The sequence below is a fragment of the Rhodamnia argentea genome, chromosome 11, assembly GCF_020921035.1.
Source record: "Rhodamnia argentea isolate NSW1041297 chromosome 11, ASM2092103v1, whole genome shotgun sequence".
NCBI lineage: Eukaryota > Viridiplantae > Streptophyta > Magnoliopsida > Myrtales > Myrtaceae > Rhodamnia > Rhodamnia argentea.
Genome location: NC_063160.1, coordinates 21,075,344 through 21,100,885, shown reverse-complemented (window position 1 = coordinate 21,100,885; position 25,542 = coordinate 21,075,344). Strand labels below are relative to the sequence as shown.

Below are 25,542 nucleotides of genomic sequence, written 5' to 3'. Positions count from 1 at the left end.
AGTCTCAAAGAGTAAAGGCAATCAAGCAAGAAAAACTCCAAGATCCGTAAGCTAGCATTTGGATCGTTGGAGACTTCAATTCGTGTGTGTGGATACTAGTAGAGGCGCAACATTTGGGGCGTTAATCCATACACAATCGATTATCAATTTATCTTCGATTCACAAAAGGTACGTCTTAAACACCTATTGATTTCAATATACGCATGGATCTTGTTTAGGGTTTTGGTTTATAAATATATTCCACTGCGTTTACCAATTTCGAAATCCTATCAAAGTTTGTTTCTGCGAAACAGGTTTTCATGACACGATTTTTCAAACCTTCACGTGTTTAGTTCACTTGAATCTGACAATCAACGAAAAAGACTTCACCATCAATAAAAATAAAAGTAGTTAAAATTGAGGAACATGATTTCTAGTACGTGGATCGACCATGTTCGTTTTGTTGCCATCGTATATATTTTTTTATCGGTCTTGTTTCTAACTTTCAATAGAGAGTGGGAGTCGAACTCAACACCCGCGATACTAGCGTCTCTATTCCCTTAATGCTCTCACCAACAGGATTGTATGACTAAATTGAACACGTACTAAAAATCTACAAATCATATTGGACAATTTAGAAGTTCAGGGTTAATATTGCACATTGGGCTAAAGTTAGAGGATCACATTGAGTAAATTAAAAGTTCATATATCAAATTACATATTGAGCAAAAGTTAAGAGACCCGTTTTCCTAAAATGTTACCTACTAATATTGTCCTTTTTGGCCAAATTTTTTTTTTATTTTAACAAAGTCAATATTTAGTTTACCTCCGTTTTTGTTTAAAGAAAAGGGAAATCTTTTTACGTGGTTGAGTTTTCTTCGTGGGCCCCATTTTTACATTCCTCAGGCCGAAGCGACATAGTTTTACTTGCTGCTTTAAGTATAATGCACGACATTGCCTAAACTAAGCACATAATAACAATGTTTTGCTGACTCTTTGTCATAATGTCTGATTATTAATGGCATCGTCTGGTGGAATACATGGGGCGTGAGAAGTGTGAAGTCCACGAAGCCTTTTTAAGCGGTGGAAAACTCGACGCCAAAAGGAAAATTACTGGGCCGTCGATGGACCTACAATCATATTTTTAAATTAAGCTTAGGCAAGACTTTTCTTTTTCTTTTTTCGCGCCTATGGAACTTTAGTGTGATTTTGGATTAGATTGATGTGTCCAGACAAACAAAGTGAAAACTCCTAAGTCGGAAAAACGCACAGACAATAACATTGTTTCGCTCGTTGGGGGGCGGTCGGTATCGAGGATCAAGAATCGCAAAAAATAATAAAAATAAAAAACAATATTATCATCTTTTAAAAAAAATTCAGATAATGACACGTGTCGAGAGTCGATTGTTTCGCTAATTCATTCGATACTTGTTGTGTTTTTAGCACTCTTGGTACATGGAAGTTCTTCCTAACTTTGGGATATTGTAGCGACCACTTCGGATTTCCCGCTTGGATGCCAAGCTACCAATGTTTTGAAATCAAACGAAGCTAAATCTTCTCATGACGGGTGCTTTTATTTTATGCCAACCTCCGTTGGAATGTTCTGTCCAAAAATCATATGCATATAAATAATATACAAGGGAGAGCGAGTGTATATACGAAACATATAACTCTGTAGTCACGAGATACGAGATACTTCAACACGATTCTCACATGCAAGTCATATTAGAAATGACAAGCAGAGCTCGACGAAAGGGGGCCGCAAATGCGAAATAAACCGGGAGAACTTTGTCTCCGATCTCACGTTAGAATTCCCAAACCAAAAATTTAAGCAAATAAGTGGGGAAGACCGCGTGTATGTTAAAAGTAGACAAATTTTGTAGACAAGCGATACAATTTAAGCAAACATTTCAATTGCGTAAAATTTTATAGTCTATAGGCAAATCACACATAACCACCACGAGATAATGTCGCCGAACCAACTACACATAGGAATATTGTAATTATGTAGACATAGACTATGACAAAGCATCTCATGGGGAATTCTCGTTTTACCGATTAATAACCCAAGTTAAAGGTGTGAAATCAGTTTAACTGAAAAATGACCATGTGAATATGACGCATTAAGTTTTATTTTACGGGGTTAATTAATCTTCTAAACCAGATGTCAAAACCTAATTACGATGTCAATCCAAAGAAGAACACCATTGGCCAAGCGTCGCTTTTCTCCATGTGGAAAAAGGCGGATTTGGTCATCTAATCAAACCCTAAAGAGCCGTGGAAAAAAAGTTCCACTAACCGCTCCCCTTTTCTCGTCCAAAAGCCTTTGCACGCGACAAGAACGAAAGCGCACGTAATTAAGAACATAACCAAACCCTAATCCAAGCCTTTCTTCTTTAATTAAGATTTAACCTTTTTTTTTTTTGGGCGTGATTTGACCCCGGCTTTTAAGGTAGGGCATGGATTCTTAGAATGCGTACTGGACAACGACTTTTGAGGACAGCGAATCATTAAACGAACTTAAGTCCCAAGCTTCCGCTAATTAAACACAGGAACATGCGCTAGTTTTTCGACATTCTCCAAGTTGCTTAAGCGACCTGCTTTACGCAAAGCTTCGTCGCTTGTTCTAAGCATGCTACGTATGCGTTCATGCACGTATGGATCGATTAAGTGGATCGAATTAACTTAAGTCGCAATGCAGGAATCTAATGAGATGCGTTGGTTATGAACAATGAGCTTATATTGAGTTTTTCACGCACAACCCGGCCTAGGTGGCACCATTAACGCTCACGTCGGCGATTTTCGATTGAAATTAGTCGGATTGACTCGATAGGCAAAACGTTAAAAGGTTTATGATTGAATTGACAAAATTGAAAGGCTTATGACTTTTTGAACAATCTCTCGATTTTCGGTATGCTATTGTGCCGTGAATTAGTGCAGTGGTAGTTTTCTTGTATACGTGGAGTTCGCATTTGTGAACCGTGAAATCTTTTGTTAATCGAACTTGGAGCACGTCGAGTGCCGTGGTGGAGTTACTTCGGTTCGGATTTTAAAAAAAAAACCAATGAGGTTTAGGTCATGTGCCCTGTGCATATGTATCTTGATCGGAGGTTGACGAAGTTGGTGTGTACCCATGTTATATCACGGTTGGAAAATGACCCTCGCTCTTATCAAATTCTCCATGCACGAGTCATATGTCAAAGGAGAAAATTGTCCAGAAAATTTTAAACATATTACACTTTTATCAATTCAGCCATATTTTTTTTTAAATTTTGTTAATTGAGTTTTAAACCTTTTCATGTTTATCAACTGGGTCATTTGGCCAATTTTAGTAGGAAACCGCTGACATAGATGCCGATCGTCCTACGTGGCACGATCGACGCCGACGTTGATAAATTTTAATTATATCTTATCAATTTTTTCTTTTATTTTTTTTTCTTATTGTGGTCGGGGAGGGTCATCAAGCCCTCACCAGCCACTTGCGACGAAGCATTGCCCGCGATCGTGATAACCTCACCCATATCTAGGCAAGGCACTTGCTCGAGGATCGCAAGAGCGTTATGGCTGGCGAGGGCCCGACGACCCTTTCTCGCCACATTAAGAAAAGAAAAATGAACAAATTAAAGAAATCAAAAAAATTAAAATATATCGAATATTGTATACGCTAACACCGGTCATGTCACTTACGATGTCTAGTATTTACATCACGATTCCAGCTAGATTTAACCGGATGAATTCAATTGACAAAATGCGAAAAAGTTTAAGACTCAATTGACAAAAATAAAAAGTCCATGATTGAATTGGCCAAAATGCAATCCGTTTAAAATTTTTTGGACAATTTTTTCTATGCAAAAGTATTGGATAAAGAACAAGCATATCGAGCATAAAACTTTAGAAAGCCACGTTAGAAAACAGCAAAATCTCGGCAATTGGATATGAATATTTAAGAAATCAACAAAAAAATTTGAACGTCTCCAATTTGCTCGAATGCATACAAAAATACATATCAAGATCGACAATTTGTGTTAGGATGTCGTAATCATATTTATTGTTCGAGTGGAGTCATGCTAGCATTAGAAGATTATACATATTACTTTATAGCATTTTGTAACCTACGTGATTGAATTACGACAAATACGTCCGATATACAACCTTTTTAATACAAGAAAACATGCTACCGATTAATTCACATTTCACCGTCCGGTCAAACGTCGCGAGAAAAATGTTGACCAACTTAATTACCGGTGGAAAAGAAAAATCGGAAAAAGAAAAAAGAGGGAGAAAAAGAAAAACCACCCCCCCCCAAAAAAGAAAAAGAAAACAAAGAATAAAGAAAGAATCGGTGCGGACCTCAAAAGTCACCGCCGGTCCCGTTCCTTGGACCGGACGGCCCAGTAGCGCGGGGCGTCGTACACGTGGCCATGCACGAGCCGTCGATGGAGGCATCGTGTTGACCCGACCGGAGCTGGGCCAGGGGACGGGACACGTGGCGGTGGATGCTGCCGAGATTGCACTGTGAGCACGTGGGCACTTTTTGTTTTCCATTTTTCCTAGAAAGACTAGAGGCTTATCCACTCGAATCGGAACACATGTAATTAAATAAAAATGGTCCCCCCCTAAAAAAAAAAAAAACGGGGCCCACGTAATAAAAGGTCGCCCCATTAATGCGACAGAGAAATGCCCTTTTGTCTTTTTATAACGAGGTCACTGGCCAGGACACGGCGTCGTTTTTACCTGCGCAGCCCCACCAAAACGAGACACATTGGTGCGCAATGTGAAAGAGCCCAACTACGTTTGCGCTCGAAAGCTCCCCCCCTCCCCCGCGATTGATGAGATGTTGACGTTGCCCGAACAGTCTCTTTAATCTGCGCACCACACGTGGCTCGAGTTACTCGAACGACCATTTCATTCTATGTACGATAAATAGCGCGCACAGTATAATTTGTATAGTATAATAAGATAGGATATAATCAAATAAAAAAAAAAAACAGCCCCTTTAAATTTGATTCCAAAGGCCCTGTTAGAAAAACACGTGCATGTTAAATCTCAACAATAGATTTTGGGCTGAGAATGCCACACAAACAACATGCAATTGAGAAAACTCAATAATAAATTCCTCCCCCTAGGGATTAGATAAGAGGCCCAAGCGGTTTTACTAACCCGACACATAAGATATGCGCGATACATAAGTAGAAACAAAAAAATAAATAAATAAATAAGAAAGTGGTCCGAGAGTATCGGTTATAAATGGAAATGAAATGAAATTCTCGATCCAAAAATGAATTTCATTGCATGCATATGGCACATAGTAAAGTCATTGAAATGGTACGCAACGCTCTTAGTATTGAAAAAAGTCAACCATAAATGTTCCAATCCTCGAGCATAGGAAACCATGAATCCGAAGGTCAAACATTGGATTTCACCTTCAATGTTGCATTCTGCGGAGTTCTCATGAATAGAATGTGGAGCGATTAAAAAGTAAAATCGAATGGGGAGAATTATCAAAAAAGTCCTAAATCCGTTGTAATTATGTCAAGTCAGTCATAAATCTTTTGTATTTATGCCAATTCAACCTATTTTGTCATTGACAATCACGCAGCTAATTTTATCAATATTTTAATAATTTTTTTCCTATTTTTGTTTTCCTTTTCTTCTTTTATTTTTCTTCCTTCTACCTTCAATCGGCCGCCAAGTTAAGAGATCGGCAAAAGGCAGAGGCCAGCCTCGCCATGGCCGGGCGAAAAAGGAAAAAAGAAAATAAAAATAAAATAATTCGAAAAAATATTGACTACGTCACCGTCAATCGGCCAAATGGATTAAATTGTCACAAATACAAAATGTTTAAGATTGAATTGACAAAAAAAAATTATGATTGAATTGACATAATTATAATATATCTAATTTTTTTTTATAATTTTTTTATTTTTTGTGGCGTATCCCGCTGTGAACGGTTCGTTAACCCCCCACGTGGAGGGGACAAAGGACAATTCTTTAGTTTTAGAGTTGGCCGTCTAAAATAATACCCATCAAACGATCCGAAAATCAATCATTGTGGGACGATGTTGAGAGGGAGATCGTAGGATGATGGCTATCCATTTGGACCGGTCTCCGCGCTGAGCCATGATAATGTCGTCTGATCACGAACATGCCAGGTGGGTTTAACCACTCGTTGACCAACATCATCCTTCGAAGATCAAATCAAGGGATCACGCAAGAATATCAATTAACAAAGCGGCAGAGCTTTTGTTTCCTCCTAAACCAGAAGATAAATTAATATAACACGGCACGATTCCTTGCATGAACTCGGTCTTTTATCTCTTACGGATCACGACGCATCAGAGCACTCGCGTCTTCGAATTCTCGATACGTAGGAAATTAGAATTTTTACCAAAGTTCACAACACTTCCGCAAATCTGTGTGCAATTCTAGGTGGCATCAGTGAAAGATTCTAAAGAAATTTCCATTTTGATTGACATGTGGACGCTCGAGAGGAAGTACTCGAATGTCAAACTATGTTTTCATTCTAATAGAATGGACTTTTTCACAAGTGGGGAGAGTTCAATAATTTTTGCTAAGCGTTCTATGTAGAAGACACAAAAGTACTTTGCCTTTGTCATGTGCTTCAGTTAACTCCTCGCGTAACAATTCGCAGAATACGCCTAGTGAAACTCGAGAAGGAGGTCAAACTGTTAAGGCAGATGTGAAATTATTGATTTTAGAATGATATTGAAAGCTAAGTAGCTGATACGTCTTAGCACGGTGTATCAAAACGATCGCGAGTGGCCAGAATGAATACACATTCAAATCCATTATGCTCATTTCATCATTCATGTATCACGGACCGAATTCTCCCGTGCTCATGGGAGAGAGACCAAAAGAAATAGAGACCATAGTCCGAGGAAGAGAGACCAAAAAGAAAAATCGAATTCCGAGGACGATTCAGACGGCTGGGCACAACGCCTAAGCCAAGACGTTGCCATGGAAATAGAAGCAAGGGCAGAAATCAAAGATGATAAATGGGAAGAAGGAAGAAGAAGAAGGGAAGAACGAAGCAACTCCAAACCTGCACTGAGGCTCGATGGTCGTCTGAGTAGATATGGATTTAATACAAGCAAGACTTTCCCGAGGCCCAGAGTTAGATGGAGAAACGAGAAATCCTTTTGCTATCTTCCAGACAGCCATAACTCATCGCAGTTCAGTCAAAACTCATGTTAAAACAGGAGATTTTACAGTCTAATTGAAAGTTGCTCGTCTATTCCAAATTCAGGCTAGAATCTTTACCAATCCTGCTTATTGATCCTACAAATAACTCTATCTCAGAGGGAGAAAATGCTCGTGCTTACCCACCCAATTGCTGGGCAGAGGAGTAAAACGAATCACTCCTCGCACTGTCATCGATACAACTGCACGACAGATTGCCCACCCAGAATCCTAAATGCGCAGCACCTGGCCGCTCCCAAAGTCCAACTTGTGTTAAAGAGGCATTTCGAGTTGGGTCGGAAACAGAGAAACATTTGCCGACAATAACACGAGTTTCAATTTTCAAACAAAGAGAAGGCTCAAATATAAACACATCTCATCCAAAAGATTCCTGGGGATCTACTTGATGGTGATGTAACGATTCGTTCCATGCTTGGCCCAGTAGTCCTTTAGATCTAAGGGTATTGACAGATCATGCCCTTCAGCTGCCAACCGACTGAGCAGTTTCGTAAATACACTCCCACTCATCTTGCGACCACTCACCCGGGCATGACGCTTGTGCGGAATCTGCGGTAGCGGATACATCGAAAGGGTGGTAGTGCAGCAAGATGACTGCCACCCGCCATTTCCCCATTTATAGCAATGCCGAGGAATGCCTGTACATGAGCAAACTGGAACTGGCATGGTGGAACCGTTAAAAACAACCAGGTTCAAACAGACATCAGCACTGTCCCACTTGGACCTCACCTTCCTTCCATGTGATAGCACCTGCACGTTCAAGTCCTCGCCTACTCGTTTCCCCTTCCTTTGTGTACTTGAGCCCTTTGATGCAATTCCCTTACCCTCTTTTGAGCGCTTTCCTTGGCGTGGTTTGACGGCATCAGCGGTAATGGATGATATGGGAAAAGCATCTGTTATACGTACATCCGCATTAAGAGCTTCAGCTATGTCAGCCTGAGAGTATGATTGCTGGTGGAGGCGCTTCAACCCGTGTTGATTTCCCCCAACCATTGTAAAGTTGATGGCATTTTCCCAGTATTGAAGTGCTGCTCTGGCATTGTCCCTCTCCATTAGGGCCTTATCACGCTCAATCAGTGCCTCATCACGCTGCCTGAGGGCCTCATTTCGTGCATCAATTGCTGCCTTCGTTTGAGCTTCCGCATCTTTGCATTCTTGAATAGCCTGCTCCTTCTCTCTAAGGATGTTCATTATCTTCTGATTCATAGCTAAAGCATTCTTTTCCTTCATTTGATGCTGGGGGGCCATATTCCACTGCACATTACATAGACATTCTTTAAGCAAGGATAATCATACAGATCGAAATTCATGAAAAAGCAACTTTTCCGTAGGCTAATAAGATATCACCGCATGTAATTACCAAAGTGTTCATCAACTTGTAAGGATAATCCACCTTATGTCTAGAATTTCCATGTTGCCCACCGTCGTCCATATTAGCTCCAGATTACTCGCAACTAAGGCATAAGCACTTGTCAAGGTAAGTATCAGAATGCTGCAGGGCGAAATCCCTGTTCACAGAAAACATAAACCAAAGCCTTAAATTCAAATTATAGCTCTCTAGCTAATGAAATACAGACTCCCGAGGATAAAAGGGATAAAAAGGAAAAGGCAAAATGGAGAAAAAATGTTGCTCGTAGAGAATTCTTTTTCAATAGAGCATGCAAATAACATTCCAATCTTGGTAAAAGCTATATAACAACTCAAACCTATTAAACTGGGAGCTCCCTTTTTCAAATTGTTTCGAACCAAAAAAAAAATGTTTCTGCCCCCAGCAGGAAAGCCACCACCACCAGGCAGGCATAATTCTGAACTAACTCCAAGATAATACAGACACTGTCAATAATCAGCTACTAAAAGCAAAGACTGCAGATACGTAAGAGCTACAAAGGTTTCTTACATAAGGATGGTAGAGTACCAATTGGCAAGAAAGAAGCTGCATTTAATGCCCGTATCCAATCAGTGGCTTTCCACACAACCAAACCAGGAAATCTCCCAGAAGACAAAAAGGAAAAAGAGAGAAGCATTCCATGGACAAGTAGACTTTATTTACGCGGACAATGAAAGCAAGAATTAAAAAAAATGACACTTAACAATGAATTTCAAGACAATTCCAGATGCCAAGTTGGATGCGTCAAGGATAAAACCAGAAGAAGAGCATTCTAGTAGCATTCCGTGAAGGAAGAGATGCAATTCATTACAGACTCTGTACTCATAATTTGTGCAAAACATTACATTAAGTGCCATCACATGATTAGCAGTGAGCCGCATATTCACACTAACACTAGTCAAACCATATAGAAACTTCCCAACACCAAGAACGAGCAAGTGCCTTCCACGTCTCCTATATGCCTGTAGCCGTTGAGACAAAGTCAAACGAATTTCCTTATTCCTTGTTCACTGTGTCTGTAGCAAAACCCTACCATACGTTATTTCATGCCAACAAAAAAGAAAGCACATTTTCCCGTATTGAAGATACTAGATAAGGCATTTAAACCATACAGTTGAACTTGGAGACAGCGACAAGCCTAGGAATTTGAACCATACCGTTGAACTTTCCTAATAAGGAATGATTCGACCCTCCAAATACAATGCCTTGTGCCTGTGATGTTAAAGGCCCATTAGTTACCAGAAGCTAATCTATTTCCAAAGTAAGCACGTCTCAAACTGCATATTCTGACGGGCCAAGCACAAGATATTTTGCTAGTATCAATATTCACACTTTAAAATGCTGTTCATTGTCATGAGGCAAACAATACCATTGACCAAGTCCGTGAAATGCAAACCTGCATTCGCACCACTGACAACCAATGAGTTGCTCAGTGCAGAGATCAACTCCTGGAAACTCTGTAAATTTTAAGACGTACTCCGCTATCCTACATTTTCCTCGTTAACAACCCAGAAATTTTAAAACTTGCAGTATGCAAGTTCAGAAACATGATGATCGGCAATCATCGAAAAGCAGCCAATCCAAGATCTTCCAGTGTATATAGCAATCCTTGCTGACACTATCACTGCCCAAGTGACCTCTGGGACAAGGCATATGCTCATGTCTCCATCCTCAGCAAATTTCACGCAAACACTTGATTCAAACACGAATGATGAAAATCATCCAGTCAACGGTTCCAAATGCTCCCTCTCCAAATTTGCCCCAAGAAAAAGGTTCCAGCTCCAAGCTGAGCAATAGAGCCTACCGCATTCCTAAACAAAGTCACCTACAACCACGCAATTCCTCCATGAACACAGCCATTCCCTAAACACCGTCCATAACATTCCTGCGAGGCTTCAGAACAATCTATACGACATACTTCCAGTTCCTCTCAGAGTGCAAGTGTATATACATATATAGCACATAAAGAGAGAGAGAGAGAGATAAATTCGCTATACACATGACTGAACCCTACTAAATCCGCGATAGTTACTGATAAAGATCGAAGTTTGGCGTAGCTAAGAGCAGAAACTCAACAGGCAAATAGAAACATGAGCAAGCCAAAAGTCCAACCAGAGAGCAGAGATCACGGTCGACAACGTAAAACACTGAGGACGTCAAAGCCTAAAGCTAACAAAGCGGAACCGACTGAGATCAAACACGATTAATGTCTTACGGTGGAATTAGTTCCGGTGATAACAGCGTCGCTGATCGAAACCACGCTTCGTTGCAGATGTATTCGCTCCAGGAGAATGCGAAAACATGGAGGTCGGGGCTATATAGAGAGAGAGAGAGAGAGAGAGAGAGAGAGAGAGAGGGAGCGATGGGGCAGAAGTTGGGGAATGCCCGTACATCTGAGATCCTACCTTCCTACGGCGTCGTTTGGACTCTCCCCACACCCCCCTCCCCCCCCCCAAAAAAACAACTCTCACCCTAAATTTATTTCATGAATTCAGGGTGCTTTATGAATAAATAACTATTTAGAAGTTAATATTCGACCAAAAAAAAAAAGATAGAAGTTAATATTATCGTCCAAAAAAAAGATAGAAGTTTATTCGACCAAAAAAAATATATAGAAGTTTATAATAAAGAAGAAGATAGAATTTATTTCGACCAAAAAAAAAAAGATAGAAGTTTATATTTGAAAAGGATGAGATTCAACTTTGCCATCGTAGGCTTTTTTAAAGCTTAGAAAGGAGTCGAAAAGGCTTAAAAAAGCATGAATTCCTTTTGCAACAGGTAAGCCAGTAACCCGAAACTAACGCCATTCTCTGGAAGAAATATATTGTTCCTTCCATTTCAACGGCCAATTCCACTGCCTCCGGTCGGTCGGTCACCGGCCTTCGCCTATCGCCTATCAAACTACGGCTGCCAGCTCGGGGCTAGCCGTGTCGCCATGACAGCACCAGATAGACACCCCTCTCCGTGCACATTGTGTTGCTACCAAGATTTATATCCGGTCTGGTCTGGTTGGTACTCACTACTCACACTTCTGGAGATTGTAAATCAAGACCTGCTTGTCTATCAAATTAAGCTTTCGGATTTAATGCAGATTGACTTTCGCTGCAGTCAATAACCGCCCCCTAACTGTACTATTGCATCATCTTTTCACTTGTTGTGCCACTTATCCATAATGCAATCAAGCAACTTCTTTAACTGTACAATGCAACAGGCAATATGAGTCCAGTTAATCTCATCTTGAATTTCTTTGCATTTCTATATGGTCAATGCAGATTATAGCTTCGACCAAAAAAAAAAAAAAATTGCAGATTGTAGCTAAACAGAAGCAGAGTGCCTTTACTTCGTTTGCCCCAGAAATGTAGCAAGAGAAGTTCACGAAAATAATCATGGAGGAGTTGTCGCGATACTTTCCGTCGAAACATTGAATCCAAACATTTTGTCGAGGTAAGTGATACAACATGCTTGAACATTGCCAGATGCGAGTCGACAAGAGACTCGGCACACAAGTGTTTCATCAAGCTACATGTATGCATTGCACCTCCCACACTATTATTCTCCATATGAAGCAATTGCTTAGGACCATGCTTCTGGACATACTCAAGCATAATACTCAAGCATAAAGGTTTATGCCCCAAAACTTCGCAGGTTGGTTCGTCCGATATGCCCGGTCGATACTCTTGATCAGGGCCATGTCCTCCTCCGCCAGCTTGAAATCAAAGACCTGAAAGTTCTCTTCCAACCTCTCAACCCTTGAGCTCTTTGGTATGACGACGGTATTGCGTTGGATACCCCACCTCAGAACTACTTGTGCCACTGTCTTCTTGTACTTTTCAGCCAGACCCTTGAATCAATAGAGAATTGAGGGGAATTGGCATAATACAGCAAAGCAGCAGAAACAAAAAGGAAGAAATAAAAGATCAGCCTGCATGATATAGACGAGCATTACCTTGAGAACTGGATTTTCCAAGCATGACTCGGAACCGAACCATTCTGTATTTGCAACTGAGCCCCCGAGGGGAGTGTGTGCAGTCACACAGATACCATGTTTCTGACAGAACTTAACAAGGGAATCACGTTGGAAATATGGATGGGTTTCAATCTGATTAACAGCAGGCTTCACTTTGGAGTAGGCCAGGCAATCTCTGGTTAGGAAGATGTCGTAGTTGCTGCACACAGTTTCCATACAATCAGACAGAGCAATCAGAAGGTCCGTAAAATGGGCAAGGCATTCAAAATTTCTGATTTGAGAAAAGAATTGTAACACATTCCCAGCCTCTTTGGTACTTATTACTTCTCATATATAGTACTGCTCAAAATAAGAATCTCAATTGCCAAGGAGGATGGACATAATGGAAAACCTAGATTTATGAGGCAGTTAGACTGCTCCTGCTCCTCCAGCATAGCATATAGCATTATTTGAAGTCTTATTGTTGTCACTTCTTCCCAGAGAAAAAATAGTAAGTGCAATCCATTCACCAAAGACACTCCTTCCATAAAAGATATATCAGTCGCTATGGAAATGTTATGCTCCCAACATCCGGTCCAAAATGAAAAAATCCAAAGAGGCAGCATCACCAAAAATGCTCTCGGCAGTAAACTCTTGCCGTGGACTTCAAACCATGAAGGAATGCTATCATTGACGATCCTTCGTTTAACTAATGCTGGAGGTCACCTCTCAATTACTAGATGTAAAGAAAATTCCGCAATGAATATGGGCAGTCCTTGAATTACAATCTCCTTTACTGTCACATTGAAGCTTCCCCTTCCAAGTAAAAGTGCTAAATATTTCGTGAGAGGTGCCTTAGAACATGTTAAACTATCCAAAAAGTTCTCAAACCTGATCCCGATGCTCCGAACTAAACCCACTGAGACAAGATCTTCCATGGCACGCCATGTTGTTTCCAAAGTTATGGTCGTGTCAATGTCCAGCACCCCCTCATCGTCCAGAGCACTAGCAGTTGAGCCAACTCCTGCATGCATGCACATTACAAACAAGGTATTTAGCATAAAAAACAAAATGCCTCTGGCAGAATCTCAGACTCTAATAAATGGAAGAGGTACTGATATGAGCAGAGTACAGATAAAGAGCTAAAGCTTTGTGAAGCAATGATGAGTGGAGCATATGGGACAAAATGATTTTTGGCAATCAAAATCACATCTACCACCATTCTTAACAAGAGCAGTGCAACATGAACATAACAGAAACTAACATGTCAATATCAAAAGACAGGCCAGGACACACACTTAGTTGATATCACCTTGTGGGGATACTCGGTTTTATTGTCATTACCAATTTACCACCTTTTGACTTTGAGCGTACAAACACCTTTTAATCAAGATGTAATGCTTTTGACCAAAAAAATAAAGATAAAAATAAGAAGTTATGCTCAGCAGCTCATTGAGTAGCTCGTAAAGTTTGGAATCGGATCACAGTTTACAAATAGAATCAGATGCCAATATGAGAGTATGGGAATCACCAGTGTGTCTAGTTGCTACTGGGAAGTGAACGAGGTAGAGATCCAAATAATCAAGCCGTAACTTCTTCAGACTGTCCTTACAGGCCTCTATGACATGCCCGTGATCTGAATTCCAAAGCTGCACGAGAGAGGATATTCCACAATACAGTAAATACTTGGTGTGGCATAGATTCAAAATTGTGGGAGGATCACCGAACCCACCTTGGTGGTGATGAAAAGTTCCTCCCTCTTGACAAGCCCAGTCTGCAACGCTTCAGCAAGTGCATCACCAACTTCCGCTTCATTCTGGTAATCAGCTGCACCAACACGAATTGGTTTAATACTATAAAATAACAATCTCAGAGGATATAGCTTGCAATGCATCACTTCAAAAATGTACTAAGTGTTACTAGAATACGGGCGACTTACTTTGAACTAATAGCGTGAATGAACAATAATCGTTTCTGAGTTCAACATAGTTAGAAAGAAAATTGTCTGAATGTCAAGGCACGCGAGACTAGCATAAGCATGGGAGAGATTTATCATCCTCGCGACTTATCCGACGAAAGCATTTAGGACAACGAGCCTGTAATTTCTTGCTCTAACATTCTCAGCAGACTCTCCGAACAGTAAAAGCAAGAGGAAATGCGCCAAAACCGTTCCTCTCAAACCGTTGATGATTGTCTAGTGTCAATCACGTTCACCAAAAGAAGGCCCGAGAAACTCCTAGTTCACACTTCTCAACACTTACCAGCACCAGATAATGAACAAAACAAACAGACACGGTAACACTAAATCGACCAGACGAGAGATCAACCAAACCCTAGGAAAACGAGGATTTGAAGACAGCTAAAGAAGACTTGGTGCGCGTACCGGCGCAATCGAAGTGGCGGTAGCCGATCTTGATGGAGTTGACGATGAGGTCCCTTATCTCCTTCTTCTCCATGCGAAACACCCCTAGACCAATCACTGGCATCTTGAATCCATTATTGAGTGTGATCGCCATTCTCGCGAGCACGCGCAATCTCTCGCGCTTCTGGTTTGCGATATCACAGCTGAAGAGTGGAGATGCCACAGCTCTTTAAGTTTCAGAGAGCGAAATGTGATTTAGCTGCTGGTGTTCTTCTTCCTTTAGACTATTAATATTATTATTTTCTTTTTTCATTGGTTTGAAATTAATTTATTATATTCGCTTTTTACATTTCGTCCTTTTTAGATTTTCGTTTGATTCCACACATGGAGAAGAGACACGTGGCAATTCCTGGACTTCTAATCTTTAAGCTTCCTGTTGGGCCCAAAAGTAAGGAACCCAAATCAGTGGAAGCCCCATTAGCTACCACTCTCAGAGTTAAAATTCAGGGAAATTTTCAAAAAAGGATTCCAAGTACTTTTATTTTCTTAAATAAATATCTAAAATGGTCCTTATTTTAAATAAATACCCGAAATACTTTTATTATATTAAATAAGGACCTGAAGTGATCATAATGGTTTCATCTCGCCGTCCGACCACCCAAAAATTCTGGTCGATCGGAGGTATTTTTGTCAAAACATACTTTTAACATAAACTTTAATTAAATTAAAAATTGAAAAAAAAAGAAGCAACAAGAAAAACACAGATGAGAGGGGATTGCCCTCTTGCTTGTGGCCGTCGCCCCAACGACGGTGGGACGGCAGCTCTGGCCGGCGGGGTTGTTGGCGCTTCGGCGAGGGTTGGTGACCCCCGCCGGGGAGAGGTGAGGGGCGGCAGGCCCTCGCCTCAGCAAGGAGAGGGCCTCAAACCTCTCCTAGATCCGGGTGAGGGTCGCCGGCCCTTGCCCGGATCCGGGGGGGCGCGACCCTTAGCTAGTCCAAGGTGATGGTCGGTGGAGGATCGGCCACCGTCTCCCCGGATCGGCCGAGGGCCGCGGTCGTCCCTTGCCTAGACCTGGGAGAGGGTTAGGGCCCTCTCCCTACCGAGGTGAGGGCATGCCGCCCCTCACCTCCGGTCGTGGGGGGAGGGGCACCTACGCACCAGCCCTCGGCTAGGTGCTGGCGACCCCCTCGCCAAAGCAGCCTTCTGTGTTTTCATCCTCCATCTTTTGTTGGTATCCGAAATTTCATTTTTCAAAGAACCATTCTCTTTTTCAAAAAAATTTCTTTCTTTTTTCAAAGAGACATTTTCATCCTTTAAGGATTGATTCTTAGATTTCAACTGCATATTTTCATTAGAAATGAGATTAGATTTTTCCTTAATTTGCGAAAATTTGCTTTCAAGAAAACTTATTTTATCCTTTTGAGAGACATCTTTCTATTTCAAATTGATTACTTCCCTTTTTAATTCATAAAGCCTTTTAAGAGTAGCTTTATAATCCGAACACAATTCATCTATATAATCATATACCTCATAAGGGATTTTTAGATGTGTTACCTCATGACAGATGTTGACATATTTCTCGTCACTTTCACATTCTATATTGTACCAAGTTTCTGCCTTCAAGGCTTTCTTAGATTTCACATCTCTTTTTTTTTCTTTTTTTATAGAGAGCAGTTCGGTTTGATGTGTCCTCTCTTTTTGCATCCATAGTAAGTAACATCTTTGTTATCATCTCCGCCTCCGGATAATCTTCTTTGGTCACTTTGTCTAACATCTCTTTTGTTTTTGAAATTTCTTCCTTTCTTAGCCAAGCTTTTGAATCTCTTAACCATGAGTGTTAGTTCCTTATCGTTTTCGTTTTCAAAATCGAAGCATCGGAATCGAGTGTTAGATTTCAAAGCAATTGATTTCTTACCTTTCGACGTTGTTTCTTCATTGATTCTTTCATCCTTGTAAGACTGAAGAGTTCCAATAAATTCGTCCATTGATAGAGGTGATATCCTCTAAGTTTTTTGAATGGAAGTTTTCACATTGTCTCATTCCTTCGTAAGTGCCCTTAGGAGTTTGTTAACTCGCATCGGTCCAAAAACAGGCTGCCCATGATAGTTGAGGCCATTCACTATTTCAGTGAATCTATCAAACATATCCTTCACTGACGCACCGGGCTTCGTTTTGAAAGCTTCGTACTCGCCAAGAATGGTATTGATATTGACTTTAGTCTCCTTGACTCTGTCTGATCCTTCATAAGTAACGCACTGCTTGTTCCAAATCGCTTTTGACGAGGAACAATCAGCAATACACTTATATTCAGTGGGAGAGAATGCATTATAAAATGAGTAAATAGCTTTAGTATCTAAATTATCTCTCTTTGCTATCTCGATAGCAGTTAGAATGGCGATGGGAGTAATGTTGGTATTATCTCCTACATTTGCCTTGCCTGAAGTGCTTGCGGTTGGATTCACAACTCTTTGAACAACATCCCAAAATTGGGGATCCTGGTATATATGCCTCAAATTTATTCTGGCAATCACGATACTCCTTTCTTTCGAAATATGGTGGTCGTTATTGCTTCCACTTTCAATCCATAGAGGAGAAAAATTGCTAGCCATAAAGATCGTTAGATCAGAAGTAATAACACTTCAATAAAATATGAGCACCGGTCTCTGATACCAATTATTGGGTCTAGCATTATCACCTAGAGGGGGTGAATAGGTGTTTACGGAGTATTTTAATAAACAATTGCAGAATTATAATCGAATAAGCTCAAGGCTTATCCTCGGATGATCAACACACGTAAGATTGCAGAATAGGCAATGTGCACAGCTTTACAATCACAAGATATAATCAGAAACGAGTAAGGGAAAGGAAAACTGCATAGGGTATTTATAGTGGTTTGGCTTTGTTCAAGCTTACGTCCACTTCTTCACTCGGCAACTAATCGGGCTGGATTTCACTAGTTAATCACTTTAGAGGTTACAACTTGGTAATCTCCCTTGAGACGAAGGACTCCACATCTAACGCTTAATACTCGTGTGTACACTTCTAAGTATTACAGTGAATAGATCAAGGAGAATATGTAAAGTTCAAGTTCTATCAATCTTGAAATTTTGAATCATATTCCCTCTTACGCCAACCTCTTTTCTCTCCAACTTTGAGATGTCTTTTATACTTCTATACCTCCAACTATCTAATGCAAGGCCTCTAGAGGACCGCTCTCCAAAACTACCCATTTAAACGAGACCGTATCCCAAAAGAAGATCTCGTAGCCGTTGAGGGATGCCAAAGGAAAGTATTCTCCGTTGGATCAAATCGCCCATACAATTATGATACTGGATTTCCATAGATGGAGTTCTTCATTAGGAAGGTTACGTTTGTCTCTCTTAATCTGCGTCCTTGATAGATCCTCAAGACAAAGAATCTTCAAGAATGATACGGCTCGATTACTAGCCACCGTGATGATATAATATATCAATTAAATCATCTTTCAATATGTTGTTCTTCTCCTCATTTCCTACATAACCTCCCCCTCTTCAAGCTCTAAATTTATCTACTTCAAGGCTCTTTCAAGACTTCAAAACCCTCACTTTTGATCTATTATCTCATAAGGCATACTCAAGAACCTTATTTTGTTCTAGTTATCTTTGTTGTTTTCTTCAGAAGAGTTGTTAATTTTAACACTTATTTGAGTTCAAGGTTATTAAGAGCTTGCTTTGTTGAGTATTAGCTCAAAGGTAAGTGAAAACCCTAAGAACTAAGCTAGAATGATCTACTTGGTACTCTCTTACTTGGTTGATTGGTTGTTTGTTTAGCGGGCAATATTTTATTCTACATGTGATTTAGTTTCAATAGTTGTGTGTTAATTTCTTGTGATTGTTAGACATGAATTTTAAAGCTTTTTACTTGTCTTGGGTGTGCTTGTGTGATTACTTAATGGTTTTGTTACATCTTGAATGGCAAAGGTATGCAAATGGTGAAACCAAGCAAAAAAAAAAGGTATTTTGGTCAATTTTGAAGAATTTTAGGGGTAATTTCGAAATTTATAAACGTAAGAGTGGGCTGTCAACATGATAATGAAATGAGTTTTAGTGTTAATTAGCAGGTTGTTATTTAATATTAACTAGAGAAAACAAAATCGGTTAAGAAAATGAGTTTAGAAGCTCTAGGGGCAAATCTGTAATTTTGCCGGGGGAGGACAAATCTACAAATACTGAGAGTTTTGGGGACTGTTCATGATTTAAGGAAACTTATCATGATAGTTGGTTAAGTTAATTTTCAGAGGCAATTGCTTAATTCAATGTAGTGTGGCCAATTACGTAAAATTGGAGGAAATCATATTAATTAAGTAAAGGTGGGTCATTCTAGTAGTTTTGCAAAATATGTGATGCATCTAGAGTGTAAATAATACGTAGTAGGTCATAGATAACGAAAGAATAGACTTTGGTAGTTAATTTATTTTATATGGCTTGATTTGATAAAAATCGAACTCTATGGATAGTAATACAAAATGAGAGATTTTATTAGGAAAAATAATCTAATTCTAAAAGTTTGGAATTGTACATGATGATTCTGCATATTCGTGGTAAAAGTGAGCTTAATCAATGAAAATATAAAATATAAAATAATACATACGTGAATTATTTAAATTATAGATTTGTAGTACCTAATGCTAAAGGTGTGTTTGTTTTTGAGAAAACCTTTTTCGGGAAAGTGTTTTCCGGATTTTCGTCTGTTTGGTTCGCAAAAATTAATCTGGTCAACGGAAAGCACTTTTCAATCAACAAAAACTTTATTCAGCAGATTAGGAAAGTGAATTCCCCAAAATAAAAAGGTGAAAACACTTTCCCAATCCCACTCTCTCACTCTCTACAGAGGTACGACTCTTTCATTCCTCCATTTTCCTTTTTTCACTTCTTCTTCACCGACGCTCACCTTCTTCATCGTTGAAGGTCCGGCTCTTCTTCACCGACACTCTTCATCTTCGCCATTGAAGCTCATCATTGAAACTGGCTCTTCTTCAACAACGCTCAACAAAGCTCCAGGTTCTCTCCCCTCTTTGATTTGAAAAAAACCTCTAAAAATTTGATGATTCTCGTTTCCGTTCATCTTCTTCAAGCGAAATCTTAGAAATCAGTTTTAAAATTTTGGTAGATCCTAGAGTTATCAAGCTTGATTGGAGATTCTACCCTACCACGAGAGCTATAAGGTAATATATCTAACGCTTGACCTTTTTGCTCAATTTTTTACTGATTTGTTCAAAATTTTCGACGGCATGTGCTTCGATGAAACAATATGAGTCAGATTCGGCGGGTGCTTCATTGTTTGATGAGTATTCCAATTTTATTAGTGTCTGTTTTATGATTTCGATTGCACAGGGCTTTTATAGCATTGGCACTTTCTTTGGCATCCTTGGGAATATTGTTTAGCTAGTCGTTGTGTAGAATTTGATTGAAAGAACTTTTTACAGTTTATTGTGTAGAATTTGATAGAGAAGGTTCATGATTATACATCTCATGTTTTGGTTCACCTAGGAGATAGACGTTGTTATCATTATTTGTTTCCTTGAACTATGTGATCCATATTGTTAAAAGAATGCAAGGTGTTTGTTAAAATGTCAAGATGGAAAGAAAACCATCGATTATAATTTATTATAGGTTTTTGCTGCCTAGAACAAATAAAAGAAGGTGCGTGTGTAAGACTTGTTAACAATGTTCTGTTTATTTGTGTAATTTGAACTTATATTCCGGTGATTGGAATTTGCAAGTAGTAGTTGCAAGAATGGAGATTCTGCATACCTTTGCTCTCTTTGATTACTCCTTCAAGGGTAATGTTCCATCTTTATCAAAGAACTTCGGAACCCAACTTTGGGATGATTTGGGTCTGCTTATGAGTTCATATGCATTTAGAGTTCCTTTAATAAACTCAACGGAACCGAGTCTTAAATCCTGAAAAGTCTGATGTTTGCTAAAATGACAAGTTAAGCTGCACTTGTTTTCACTTTTTGATGATATATTTTTTTTTATTTCATTTGAATGTTTGTTGTTGGGTTTATCTTTGAGATAAAACATATGTCTTGACTGGCTTTGAGATTAAGAAGCGAAAATTCTTATTATTGATTGTAGATGGAAAACAATGATGTTAATGGAGCAATAATGGGTGCATCAATGTTAGTAATGGCGGTTGGTTTGTTAGTCATGGAGGATGAATCTTCAAGTAGTCAAATACCTAGAGTTCCACGGGGCGAAAGAGATTTTGAGAGAGAGTTATTCACGAATCGTATTTTTCATTCTGGAGATACTAATTGTGTTAGCCAAATACGTATGAGACCACAAGTTTTCTTTGAATTGTGTAGAGTTCTTGTGTCAAATAATTTGTTACACGAAACAGTAAATGTGTCAATCAAAGAGCAATTGCTAGTCTTTTGGCATATTTTAGAGCATAATGTGAGGTTTAAAGTAATAGGGTCAAGGCTGAATAGGTCTATAGAGATTATTCATCGATACTTTAGAATTGTCTTACGAGCAATTCTAAAACTACACAAGCATGTTATAAGACCACCGGATGGCACTACACCCCCGACAATATCCAAGAATAGAAGATTTTATCCCTATTTTAAGGTATGTAATATGACCAATATCATGAACTTCATCTTGAAAATATGTTTTTACATTAACTAATTTACTTAAATACATTAGGATTGTGTTGGAGCTCTTGATGGTACTCATGTCCGTGCATCGGTTCCCCCAGAAATTCAAGGAAAATTTCGTGGTCGAAAAGACAAAACAACGCAAAATGTTCTTGTAGCTGTTACTTTTGATTTAAAGTTCATTTATGTGTTAGCTGGTTGGGAAGGCATAGCACATGACTCTTGTATTCTAACAAATGCACTTTCAAGGCTTGGAGGAATGAAAATTCCCGAAAGTATAGAATATTTCATGTTTTATATAAAATGTTTACCCTACTTCGTTGAAACATGTTGTTAAAACTTTACATAAAATTGGTAGGTAAATACTACCTTGCTGATGCCGGATATGGCATCCAACCGGGAATTATTTCATCATATCGTGGAGTTCGATATCACGTAAAGGAGTTTAGTGACCGCTCACCTGAGAATGAGAAAGAGTTGTTCAACCATTGTTATTCATCTTTACGGTCTACGGTAGAAAGGGCGTTTGGTGTTCTTAAAAGGCGTTTTCGTGTATTGGATGCGGAACCCTATTGGTCCTTTGATACTCAAGTTGATGTGGTCTTAGAATGTTGTATTCTACATAACTTTATTATGGGAGTTGACCCAAATGATCCTTTTATGCAAGAACCTAATGTAGAGGTTGAATCTCAAAGTCAAGAAATAAGGCATCAACAAACACAAAGAGAGGCGAGGGAGGAAAACAGAGAGTGGGCAGCAAAAAGAGATGATATCGCATGTGTAATGTGGGATGACTATAGTTGGCATAGAATGAATGTTTAGCACTTTTCTTAGAAGTTGCATGCTGTTTTTAATGTGATGTGAAGTATAGATTACTACTTTGTGATTGAAAGAGTTTTTGTAACGTGAACTTGATTTGCTACTCTAAATCATCATGATCTTTCCCTTTTCTCATTAGTAAAATGACATTTATTTTTGTGTTGTCCTTTATTTGTCTCAATTTCTTGTGTTGGATATATTCGATAATGTAGCAATGGGCAAGACTAGAAAAGGGAAGGCAAAGCATTTTAGATGGTCGGTTCCAATGGAGCGTATGTTTTTAGAGATACTAGCTGATGAAGCTTCAAAGGGGAACAAACCTTCCGCCACCTTTAAACCATCTTCGTTTGCTGGAGTTGCCCAAGTTATAAACGATAGATTTGGGACTGAATGTGAGCCCGACCATGTGGACAATCATCTTAGAACTATTAAAAACAATTGGGCTACCATCCAAAAATTGCGGGTTAAGAGTGGATTTCAGTGGGACCATAACTTGAAGATGATCACGCTTCTTCGGAAGGAAGTTTATGATGAAGAAATAATGGTAATATGTTTTTCAGATTTCAATGTAACTTATACTCTGAGCATTGTTACACATGGAAAAGGATGCATGTACCTATGATATTTGTTTTTATTATATCTTTACATGTCTCTTTGTCATATTAGGCTGCTAGAAATTCATTGAATCATGAGGTTTCTTTTGCAGCATGTTGAGATATGCAAGAATTGGAGGCTGCTATAGTTTTTTTGTTTGCTTATGCATCATATGCTCTTTACATATACAAAACCGAGAAATTAGTAGATGATGAGCAGATTGTATGTCTTGTTGTAATCATAACTGGCTTAATCTACTTGTTTATATACTTGTGTTTTTATGATTTTTTTTTGCAGGCACGTCCTACCCATGAGAAGTACTTGAACATGAAAATTGAGATGTACAATGAACTTACTCTGGTGGCTGGAAAAGACATAGCTACGAGAAGCTTTGCAAAACAATTTGGTGACATCGACTTGCCTCCTACTGTGGATGTGGACTGCTCAATTGATTTAGATGATAGTAGTGATAATATTACAAAAGGAATAAAAGATCCATCAAGAGTTAATAGAAAGCGAAGTCGTGCTCCTAATAAGGATGATAAATTTGCAATGCTATCGGAGCAAATTGGAGAGGTTGCTTCTGCATTAAAAAAGATGAGTAAAAATCAGTTGGATGTTGCTGAGCTCTACAAAGAAGTGATGGAGGTTGAAGGTTTTGATGAAGCCACCCTTGTATATGCCTTTGATTATTTGGTGGACAATGAGAGAGTTGCAAAAGCATTCATTGTCGGGAGTGCTAAGCTAAAGAAGTTATGGCTTGAAGATTTCGTAGATAAAAGAGGAAATGGAAATTGACAAGTGTCGGACTTTGGATGTTTGCTCTTCATACTATCGGATACTATTTGAACTATAGACTTATTCTTTGATTAGTTGTTGTAGTAGCTATCCATTTCTATCCATTGAATATTGTCATTGAGGTTTTGTGTGGCATTGAGTATGTAAAGTTAAAATTCACATCCTTCCAAACCATCCCGTACCATTGGAGCTAATTGGATGTTTGCACAATAAACAAGTACGTCTTTCTATTCCGTAGTTTAGGCACTTCACCTTTTCAGCATAATCTCATCAACATCAGTTTTGTAGCTTTTTGTGGCACAATTTATCCTAATATTTCAGGGAAAGATAGAGAAACTGGTACTAACCCAATTATGAAATGTTTTCAATCTGTTTGCTTTTTGAAATCACATCCATTTTCCATTTCAGGAGCACACGTTCGTAGATTCAGGTTTCCTTTTTATTTTGCGAGTTCAAATACTAGATTTGCTAGACTCATCGAGAAAATTCATTTATTAAGTAACATTGACTCAATAAATTAATTTGGAAGTGAGAGGGCCACTATTGTAGCCGGGCGCACGAGGCCGGCGAGCTTGATCTCATGTGGCCGATCGTTGGTCATCACCGAGGCCAAGTGATCACGTGAGAAAGAAGAAAAAGACAAAAAGAAAAGGAAATAAAATAATTAATTAAAAATTAATATATAATATAATATAAAAAGTATAAACCTTTTGTGCTAATAAAATCATATTTTTTACTTGAGATTCATGACATGGAAATCATTTTCCAAATGAAAACCAAACACCCGAAAACATTTTCGATAACATATTACCAAACAAAGGAAAACAAACCGTTTTCCGAGAAAATGATTTTCGAGAAATCACTTTCTGGAAAACATTTTTCTTGAAACAAACACACCCTAAATATGTATCTAGATTTAAAGACTTAAAAAAAAAATAGATATTAGCTTGGAGAAAAGAAAAGAAAGAATTACATAAATTGTACGTGACTAATCGATTGTTATGTTATATATGGGAAATGCCAAGGGATTAACGTCATATTTTTTTGTAATTATAGTTACTGAAATATGTGTGGTGTTTTTTGTGTTTTGTTAATCGTTGTTATGTTGACATATGATAAAGACCTTTGCCACGGCCTATTCACTACCGAGCGAATTGCCTTATATGAGTATGCGTTTGAGACTCTGGAGTTAGCCGGATGTTCTACCGTATGTTACGGTTCTCTACAAGGTTGAGATGACATGAAATTCTATGATGACATGGCTGTGTAGTCATAGTATGACATGGTTCGTGTAACCATGGTATGATGATAAGAAATGGCCATCTTCACATGGATGTACAGTGATGTATTCATCCTCACTAATGTATAGGACACCCGTGATGAATAGGTAAGAGGCGTGGCAAATGGATATGTATATTTCCATTTCCCATGATTTAGCGGTAACGATGTCTCATGAATAAAGATAGTTCTGGCCGGTGACCTATATGATTTCATTTGCGTGGATCGATGTGATATTTTGTAATGGTTTTGATATATAAAATGTCATCCACTTACACTTGAATGATTGATCTCGTGTAATATTGTTAATCTTTCAATAATATATCATGATACAAAATATTACTTATTTACTCACCATAAGTTGTTATTTTGTACTGTCCCGAGCTTATGATATTGTGGTTGTGGGTGGAGTGATAAGATGATCTTCTATTTTAGAATTAGAGATTTCATTTGTTGGATCTCGGCTCATTCCTTTATTTTTCAGACATGTAGGATGGATGTTCCTCGACCACCAATA

The 25,542-nt window shown here is 38.9% G+C and overlaps 2 protein-coding genes and 1 long non-coding RNA gene across 4 annotated transcripts; 1 reads left to right on the top strand and 2 right to left on the bottom strand.

The window, feature by feature from the left end:
• Positions 1 to 7,470: 7,470 nt before the first annotated feature.
• On the bottom strand, positions 7,471 to 8,701 carry LOC115735688 (protein BASIC PENTACYSTEINE4). 2 transcript variants are annotated; one of them, XM_030667068.2, is made up of 2 exons: positions 8,558 to 8,701; positions 7,471 to 8,451 (listed from the first exon to the last, which is right to left on the bottom strand). In XM_030667068.2, exons 1-2 carry the CDS (start codon positions 8,627 to 8,629, stop codon positions 7,579 to 7,581), a joined length of 945 nt encoding a protein of 314 aa, XP_030522928.1. In that variant the 5' UTR covers positions 8,630 to 8,701; the 3' UTR covers positions 7,471 to 7,578. The 2 variants fall into 2 exon arrangements, with proteins under 2 accessions (XP_030522928.1, XP_030522929.1); XM_030667069.2 differs by having other exon boundaries at positions 8,591 to 8,701.
• A 3,192-nt stretch (positions 8,702 to 11,893) lies between these two features.
• LOC115735915 (NADP-dependent D-sorbitol-6-phosphate dehydrogenase) lies at positions 11,894 to 15,167 on the bottom strand. The gene is made up of 6 exons (XM_030667354.2): positions 14,914 to 15,167; positions 14,263 to 14,357; positions 14,062 to 14,179; positions 13,422 to 13,554; positions 12,531 to 12,750; positions 11,894 to 12,425 (listed from the first exon to the last, which is right to left on the bottom strand). The coding sequence occupies exons 1-6, from the start codon at positions 15,044 to 15,046 to the stop codon at positions 12,195 to 12,197; spliced, it is 930 nt and encodes a 309-aa protein (XP_030523214.1). The 5' UTR covers positions 15,047 to 15,167; the 3' UTR covers positions 11,894 to 12,194.
• A 4,268-nt stretch (positions 15,168 to 19,435) lies between these two features.
• On the top strand, positions 19,436 to 23,318 carry LOC125312814. Its single transcript, XR_007196885.1, has 3 exons — positions 19,436 to 19,446; positions 20,429 to 20,430; positions 23,080 to 23,318. It is a non-coding gene; the product is annotated as an uncharacterized LOC125312814 (long non-coding RNA).
• Positions 23,319 to 25,542: the final 2,224 nt, after the last annotated feature.